The sequence below is a fragment of the Arachis ipaensis genome, chromosome B1 (assembly GCF_059453495.1).
Source record: "Arachis ipaensis isolate K30076 ecotype BB chromosome B1, ASM5945349v1, whole genome shotgun sequence".
In the NCBI taxonomy this organism is placed as follows: Eukaryota; Viridiplantae; Streptophyta; class Magnoliopsida; order Fabales; family Fabaceae; genus Arachis; species Arachis ipaensis.
Genome location: NC_142436.1, coordinates 151,792,927 through 151,802,248, shown reverse-complemented (window position 1 = coordinate 151,802,248; position 9,322 = coordinate 151,792,927). Strand labels below are relative to the sequence as shown.

Genomic DNA, 9,322 nt, shown 5'->3' with positions numbered 1-9,322 from the left:
TTTAAATTTTAAAATTAAAAATAAAAAAATTAATTAAATTGGCTTATATTATAGTTAGTCTCCTAAAAACAGAAAAAAAAAATTAACACCACCATATATTTAAATTCAGCCACTTAGTATAATGTGACATATATTCAGTTTCTACCACAATAATAGTAAAATTTTTACTATAATAATTTTAGAAAAATTACATTCACTGATCCTCTAAAATTCTTCTTGGTTCTATCAAAAAACATACAAATTTCTAACTAAGCTTACAACCATTAAGCTAACATAGTTTAGATTTCTTATACTAAGTATTTTTTTAATTTAGTAAGAAGAACCTCTAAAATTCATGGCACAAAATAAAAAATACATCAAAAAAATTTGACATAATCTAAGGTTTTTTTTTTTTAAGTGTATCTCTCTTTTTTTTTATTGGTTTTACAAATTTATCGTATAAATGTCTTAAAAAAAAAAGGATAAACTATAAAAAAAAAAGTTACATATTCAATGTAAATAATGAAAAAGAAGATTCATATAAAAATGAAGTGATAGTAGTAGTTAATTAAAGTACTTTTGACGTAGAAACAAGATTGTTGATGTTATGAAATAAAACACAGTAGATGAAAAAAGAAAAACTAACTACCATAGTTACCGCCCCACAGAATCTGAATCCAGAATATAATATATATAAAAACATAAAAGATCAGAGATAACAACAACGAACCAAACGCGCTTTAAAAGAACCCAATGCAAAGTGCATACGTATCATCAACTTCTTGTTTAATTTGTTCTTTTCGTCCAGGTTAAGTTTATTCAGAATAAGAATGCATGCTTTTAATTTGTTGTTGATTTATTCTAGAGTGAAAATTCACGTGTATTTATTTTTACGTAAAATTGTTAGTCGAAATTTGTAAAATAATAATTTAATTAAATATATTAAATTATTTAACGATTCTCAATTAACAACTAGTGTTCTGATTAATCTGATTAAGCAATAATATTCATATTGTTATAATTAATAAGACACCAGTAGAGTCTTTTATCTTGGGTCAACGTCATACAACACGAAGTTGAAACGACACAGCACGAAACTTCTGGGAAATTTTCAATGGCCCTTCTTTCCTATACTCTATTATTGATACCTTGCTTCTAAGTAACATGCATGTGTATAATTATTAATTTGTTCATCAGATAAATCCTATACTTGATAATGTGCCAATGCAAATGAAAATTTTGTTTGGTTATATATATAAGTACGTAGTCCCCCTCAATAATGTTATACCAATTTTTTTTTAAGGGAAAGTATAAGGCTCATCATTAGTATATAAATATCTTCTCTTATAATCTGTGACACAAACAAAAAATATAACTCAAATTCTTGTGTTTTATATAATTTTTAAGTGCTAATTTTAAAATTAGTTACTAATATGACAATACATTATTAGATATGAGTAAAGTATTGTTTTTGTCTCTAACGTTTGGGATAAATCATATTTGTGTTCCTAACGTTTAAATCGTCCTATTTGTATCTTTAACGTTTATAAAAGTGATTCAATGTTATCTTACTATCAATTATATTAACAAATTAGATTATATTTTTCAATTATTTTCACTTTGATATATTCATTCTCAATTAGATCTCACTTGAATGTATTCGATTTTAATATTATACCCACTATTTGTGTTTAGATTCAATTATGTCCCTAGAAAAGTGAATTATGTAAATGTTATAGGAATTAGTTTCAACATTTGATGAGCTATTTTTTGGAGTAGATCATCGATTCTATCCCAGACATTTGTATTCTAACTTTAAGAAGAGATTTTTAAAACTCAAACTAAAGCGCTCATGATGTGTAATTGACGGCAGGATAACATTGAATCACTTTTACAAACGTTAGGGATACAAATAGGACGATTTAAACGTTAGAGGATACAAATAGGATTTACCCAAACGTTAGGGACAAAAACAATACTTTACTCGTTAGATATTCTGTGTATATTGTGATTGTCAGATAAATTAAATTTTATTATTACTAATATGAGAACACATTGTCATATCTCATTATATTATTAGTTGATATTTTTTATTACTATGAAAAAATAAATTATTAATGTAGCATCTCCTTTAAACTTTTTGGTTATGCTTTGGATTGTTCAAGAGCACGAGGATTTATCGGAGGAGACAACACCATCTTTAATAAATTTGATTTCAAAATGATATATAGACAAAAAGAGTCAATATAGCTAGAAGGCATAAGGGGAACAGCAATGACATATTTTTACTTTTTTTTTATCTATTTATTCATCCTTGTGTCATTCGCATATTAAGAAATGCCAAACTAATAATAAAAAGTAAAAAAAGAAATAAAATAGTAAATCAAGTAAAAAATTAAAATAGTATATAAATGATTGTTTACTTTGAGTTCTTGATATATATATTTTTTATACCTATTCAAAGATGCTAAAAATATCTTTTTATAAAGATTTTTGTGTTAAAAGTATATTCTATTTATTTAGTCATATTTTTTTAAAAAAAATAATATTTTTATAATATATCAAAATTAAATCTTATAATTTATTATTTAATAGTAAAAAAAAAATATATTCATATAAAGATAATTGTAAAATTTTAATGGTAGTATTTATCTATATTTTTTATTGTTCAAGAATGATAGCAAAGTGACTATGATGATAAAAAAAAAAACATTGTACATTGAGAAAGAGAAAATAAAAAAAAAAAAAAAAACAAAAGTAAACACTTTATTTTTAAAGAAGTTAGAGAAATTTTAGTAAAAGTTATTGATAGATTCATATATAAATAGAATAATATTAATCCGCATTGCAGAATAATTACTTAATTAGTGTACTCCTCCAAGTCTTTTTTTTTTCTGTTTGTACTTTATTATTGGTCTTTATTTATTAATTTATATAGGATTGGGAAGTATCTAATAAAGATTAAAAGTATAGTACGTAGAATTTGTTTACCTTCCCTCCACTTTCCTCCACTAACAACCAATAACAATTATAACGCAAAAGACTTTAAATAAGGTGATTGCTATGATATCTAAAAGTGTTTGTCTAACTTACTAAAAAGGATTAAAAATTAATATTTAATTTTAAAAGTATAAAAATAAATAATTATTAAATATTCAAAAGTTGTCATAAAAAGTAAGATAAACAAAAATTAGACACCAAATTATAGGCATCATAAAATTCACTTTAAATAAAATGCTGTCTCTCTCGTTAACTTAGTAGTAGGCATCAACTTTATAAGTTTCTTTTTTTGATTCAATTGTCCTTGCATGAATTTAAGATAGGTGAGTTTTTAAGTTTGAACGTGATTAATGCTCGAACTATATATACGACTATATTAAATGAATGCCGTAGAAAACAAGAAAAAGGTTTATGAAACTTGAGACATAATAAGACAGGAATCTACTGAGTCAATGAGTTGGGAAAGTAGTTAGTTGCATGGAGGGTGGTCGGCAATACTATGTACTATGATCTTGTTCCGTTAATGACGGTTCGACTTCGTCGGCAAACCACCGTCATCGTCTGAAAACCCAAATACATGGAATCCGTGTGTCGGTGGATGTAACCGCTTTTAAATGTAAGATGTCATTTTCAGATCATAGTATATGTAGGGGACAGGGATCATGAACACTACTGTGGTACTTTCGAACATTTTATTGAGAGTAAAGTGGCAAATTAGATTTCTGAGAATTTTGTTTTTGGACTAATTAGTCTTCGAAAAAAATATCAATTAGATCCTTTACGATAACAAACGGTGAATATGTATTTTTTTTGTTAATGGATAGTATGAAACGAAATAAAATTGTCTATGTATTTCGTTATTTACAGTGGTGCTCGGTCACATAAGCATAAAAACGATGTAATGTTGAACAGTGAAATATGGTGAAAACTCAGGTGCAGTTGAATTCACGTGAAGTTGATAGCTGAGAGCCGTTAGATGATTTGACTGATTTGACTAAATTTTCATCTAACAGCTCTCAACTATCAACTTCACGTGAAGTCGACTGCACCTGAATTTCCACCGTGAAATATTTATTAGGTGAAAACTCAGGTGCAGTCAACTTCATCTGAAGTTGATAACTAAGAATCGTTAGATGAAAATTTAGTCAAATCAATCAAATCATTTAACGTCTCTCAACTATTAACTTCACGTGAAGTTTATTGCACCTAGAGTTTTCACTTATTTATTATCTTTTGAATTTTCATACAACCTTTATCAATTGTTATCTATCTATCTATCATAAATCCTACCAAAACAAGTGAAATTTTACTTCAAAAATTATTATTTGTGTGACAATATTTTATAAATAAACACGTCATAGCAGGTAAATGGTACATATAAGCACCACCATTAAGCTTTACATGATGAATTGATAGAAAAAAGACATCGCGTGTTTATCATTTGCTATCATAAAAAATCGAAACTAATTAGGCTAAGATCAAAATTTTCAAAAATCTAATTATCACTTTACTCTTTTATTAATATTGAGAAAATTAGTATCAAGAACATTAGCCATTTAGCCGGATGTTTATAAGGGAATTTCGGTTACTTGATAGCCTTTTTTTTTTTTTTTTTTTTTGGTCGATGGATTGGACAACCTCCAATCCTAGGTTACACACTCACACACACCACACCCACACACACATGATATCCTCCTTTTTGCTCAAGTTTGCACTACATGAGGTTTGAACCCAAGACCTCTTAATAAGAAGGAGGAACTAATGCCACTTGAGCTAAGTGTGTTGCATGGTTCATCATTTGGACCTTATAGAATTTGTAGACAAAGTCTATAATTCAACTGGAACCCTTTTTTTTTTTTACACAACTGGAGCCTTTTTGTTTTTGGACGGGTCAACTGGAACCTTTGAAAGCTTTATAATTGTAATCGAACAGAGAATAGGGGTTTCTTTGTGTAATTTTCCATTGCGCTCCATTGGGCCAGACCTCAGTTCATAGCCCATATTTTTCATCGACATAATCTCGCGAAAGAAGAAAAAGGCATTTTTGGGTGAAGACGAGATCCCTGTTTCACAATCTGCAAGCCTAAACCAACTTCCATGACACTTCCACAATCCCTCAGCTCGGAGTAAAAACAATCATCCAGCCCAGAACAAATTAATTATGAATGAACTTTTGTTTTACTAAATGCAACATTTAAATATGTTAAACTTCAAAAGTCAATGCTTAATGGTTGTCTGGTTGACACAACAATTTGTCCACCTGAGAAAACATCGTTTCAGCACATATAAATATAATTAAACAAAATTATCATGGCAACGCCAGTTTTAACATAATGCTGCACTAGCAACATCAAAGGGATTTTTCCTTCTCCAAAGACCCCAAAAAAATGGATGCTTCAACGTTATTCTTCATCGGAATAATTGAACTTTACGGAGTGGGATTGTAAATCAATCTGTCCTCCCCTGTAAGATCCACGTTTCTTCTTGGTCTTCTCATGACGGAAATCCCTGTAAGGATAAAAAGAATTAGATCTCGTAAAATGCTAGCAAAAAGTGATGCCTACAAATGCATGGAAGCTACAAATCCAAACTTGAAAGAATACCCATAAAACAGCAAGGATTTGAATCCTCTAAAGTTTGAATTTCATTTTAGAGAGTAAAGTGTGATCTTTCACCATTGATTTCATAGGTGGGACCAATAATAAATATGAAAGAGAAACTATTCAAGGGTAGAAGATCACACTTTACTCTCTAAAGTGAAATTCAAACTTAGAGGATCCAAATCCAAACAGCAGATTTTCCATTGAAAGTAAAAATGCAACCAAATGCACGAATAAATTTGTAGTTTTAAAACAAATGAAAAAGAAATTAGAAAAACTGTTAATTACAGATGCATGAAACATAATTTCAGACAAATGCAAAAGATGGAAAGAAAAATTGTTTCTACTACCACATAAAGTAACAGACCTTCCTCTAACTTGGCCAAGGATTTCCTCTGCTTTGGCCCCATAACCCACCTCGGCACCGGACTGCAATAACAAATTTGTTAGACCGTGCGACCCAGAAAAGAATCACAACAATGCATGGGAAATTGAACACACCTTTGCCCAATAGGAGTTATCCTGAAGCCTCTCATCAGCAAACTGCACCTTATCTACCTGTACTCGTTGAAATGCTTTCTTTGCAGATGTCTGCATACAGTTGCGTAGACAAGAATTTCAAGGAAAATCAAATCTTAGCAACCACAATGAAATTGGAATCTTAAATCAAAAGGTTAATTTCATAAAAAGCTTATTTGTGAGAAGAAATAATTGTGAGTGACTCAATAGTGACTAGTGAGATTTCAAAGTGCCACCTATTAACCAAATAAATATATTCAGGCACAACTATTAGTTATAACATACCTCAGCTGATTCCATCTGTTGTTTCTTCTGAGATTTCTGTGCCGAAGATTTCCCTCCAGCACTCTCAAGCTGCCCATTAGTGTGCCCGTTTGCAACATTTTCTTGACTGGAATTTGAGTCATTTCCAAGGTCTACACTTGTTTCTGCTAGCTTCTCTCCTCCCTTAGATTCATCCAAGTTTTCTACTTTTCTACGTTTGGGTTCCTCAGCTGCCTTTTTGTCTGCAACCTGTTGACCATTTTCTTCAGAAGTTGGTCTTTTTCTTTTCTTTGTATCTTTCTTCTCCTCATCCATCACTTCTCTATTTGATGCTTTAGAATTATCCTTTTTTGAAACAGTTCCATTGCAACCTCCAGTCTCCTCTACTGCATCCGCTTGACTATTTTCCTTCTTTTTCTTTTTCTTTTTATCCTTGGATTTCTTCTCTGCCTCAGCACCATCAACAATTTTGTCATCTGCAGATATTTCATCCTTTCCCTTCTGTTCTGTAACCTTAGTTTGCAACTCCACTTGGTTATCTTCTAAACTAGCAAGAGACTCAGAATCTAACTTGTTTTTCTTTTTCTTCTTGTCCTTGGATTTACCCTCTTTGTTTCCAGATTGTGTGCCATTAACTGCTGTGGTAGAAAATCAAACATAGAGATTTTAGTTGGCAGGCCCCGGAAAAAACAGAGATACACGGTGCAAGTATCGAGGAAGAAAGAGAAAATAGCCATGACAAAAGAGAAGAATTTGATGATTTTGAAGAATACCTTGATCTTTTTGATCTTGGATATTTGACTTGGCATCTTTATCACTGGAAAGAGATGAAAAAAGTAAAACAGAAAATCTTAATCACCGCATAGAAGAAAGACATTTACAGACCCAAAACATAACTCGTGCAGAGAATAACTGGTGGACAATTAAATAATGTTATTGGCTTTTCCCATTATTAGAACCATGTTGATTAGTAATTACCATTGTTATTGTCCCGCTGATGCATAGTTCTGAAATGCACCATTTGACGGGTAATGCAGTGTCCTTCAAACTTGGAAAATAAGAAGGGTTTTTTGCTAGCTTCTGCTAGCGAGGGCGTTACATTACTCATTATATATGTTGAAAACTACAATAATAATAAAAATTATGCGAAATACAAGCCATTGATTTCCATGACGAAATGCAAAAATGCTTTATTGATGACAACACTATACGTTATAAGATTGCAGTAGATATACTGACACAACTCTTGAAGTTTAAACATAAGCTATTTGGCAATTATATTCTTAAAATCTTAAAGCCACAACAAACACCCAGATCTTTTAAGAATGTAGCAAAACCACAGTTAAAATATGCTTCAACAAGAGTACCTATAATTAGAGAATATCAAATTGGAGTCTCCTCTTTTTGAAATATACTTCTGATCCAAGAAAAAGAATTACATAAATAAAATATCTATCCACAGTCTACACAGCTTGGAGCAAATGGGCATTGTAACAACACAAAGCCTATGGTTCAAGCCTTACCGTATCTCCAAATACTTGAGGCACATTTCTTCTAAATCAATCGACATATCCTCCACATTATCTTTCTGCATTACAAGCAGGAGCAACAGTATCAAACAACAGAAAGAAAAAAAAAAAGCCAGTGTCTCGTCAATCTGTTATTCAACAGTTATAAGCATAAGAACATATACAGCAGGATATTGAAGAATTTCATTCTATAATGTGATATCACAGCACACGGCACACATTCTGCTATCGACAAACAAATATAACTGATAAAAGCAAACTTGCCATCCAAGCAAGAAGCTTTTCTTCTCAATTTAAAAAAAAAAAAAAAACATTGGATTTCAATGAGCATTACAAGGTACAACACCATTATAAAGTAAGAAAAAGTCTAGGGGCCAGCAACTTTTGTGTTTTACGGCCAGCACTTAGCCATCAAAACAAAAATGAGTGATCTCCCACCATTAGATGTAATCTCACACCATTAAAAACACTATTGATGGCCAATTGATAGTTACAAAACACCAAAATTGATGGTCCCCTAGCATTCCTCATAAAGTAATCCTGCTAAGTTGTTGCATCAAAATCACAACTTAGGACTATAGATAAGCATGATAATAGGATTATTGTACAACTACGAATCACAAGTAGCTAAATAAATAAGTGAAACCTGTGAAGCAGGTTAAGATTCCGGTTCGAACTTGTAACATGGGAAATTCTGAAGGTAAAAAGAAAAAGGCACAATAGGGAATTAATTACCCACCTCGATTTGGGCCTCTTTGCGAAACTTTTTTAGGGTTTTGGAGAAGGAACTGCGCTCCAAGTAACGAGCAATGGAGTGGTGAAGAAGAAGCTTGAAGTTGGAAGAGGATTGCTTCATGGTTTGATTGGTTAAGAGAAGTACTTGGCGGGGAGTGAAAGCGAGGAGGGTAAAAGCGTCTTTTTTGTTGGCAGATGGAGTTGCAGGCATGCGGCGAAGAGTTTCTTCCTCTTCAGCTCTGACTTCAGTTGCTACCTTCGCAACGAAACGAAGCTGAACGAAACCTTGCAGGTCCTGAATGAAACAAGGGTTTTAGTTGACTCACAATTAGGGTTTCTTAACGCCATGGCTATATTTACAAGTTTACATTCTTGACCTTTTATGTTAATTAAGTTTTTTGCCCAGTAAAATATGTTATTTTTTATTTGACCCCTATTTAAAAAATTATCTTTGTGACTTAGCATCCATTTAAATAGGTTTATAAGAGATCTTTTAAACTTTTTAAGTAGGCTGAACGCGGATAGGATCGGATCGCCAAAATTTCGATCCGATCCGCACTAAAATCATCGAATCGGATCGGATCTAATATCCGCAGTTTTTAAGTTTGGATTCGATCCACACATTTGTGGATCGGATCGGATATCGGATATATCCGCAAAACTCAAAAATATTTTTAAAAGCTTATTTTTATTAAA

General features: G+C 31.4%; 1 protein-coding gene across 2 annotated transcripts; it reads right to left on the bottom strand.

Moving 5' to 3' along the window:
• Window positions 1–5,141: 5,141 nt before the first annotated feature.
• Window positions 5,142–9,111, bottom strand: LOC107642864 (nucleolar/coiled-body phosphoprotein). 2 transcript variants are annotated; one of them, XM_016346362.3, is made up of 7 exons: window positions 8,631–9,111; window positions 7,886–7,950; window positions 7,136–7,179; window positions 6,384–7,000; window positions 6,081–6,170; window positions 5,947–6,008; window positions 5,142–5,487 (listed from the first exon to the last, which is right to left on the bottom strand). In XM_016346362.3, the coding sequence occupies exons 1-7, from the start codon at window positions 8,835–8,837 to the stop codon at window positions 5,382–5,384; spliced, it is 1,191 nt and encodes a 396-aa protein (XP_016201848.1). In that variant the 5' UTR covers window positions 8,838–9,111; the 3' UTR covers window positions 5,142–5,381. The 2 variants fall into 2 exon arrangements, with proteins under 2 accessions (XP_016201848.1, XP_016201856.1); XM_016346370.3 differs by having other exon boundaries at window positions 6,384–6,997; window positions 8,631–9,086.
• Window positions 9,112–9,322: the final 211 nt, after the last annotated feature.

Coding starts and splice junctions, on each gene's coding strand:
- LOC107642864 (XM_016346362.3), bottom strand. CDS start 8,837: ATGCCTGCAACTCCATCTGCCAACAAAAAAGACGCTTTTACCCTCCTC. Junction 7,180..7,885: donor CTCAAGTATTTGGAGATACG/GTAAGGCTTGAA, acceptor ATCTCTTTCCAG/TGATAAAGATGCCAAGTCAA. Junction 5,488..5,946: donor CTTGGCCAAGTTAGAGGAAG/GTCTGTTACTTT, acceptor TTATCCTTACAG/GGATTTCCGTCATGAGAAGA.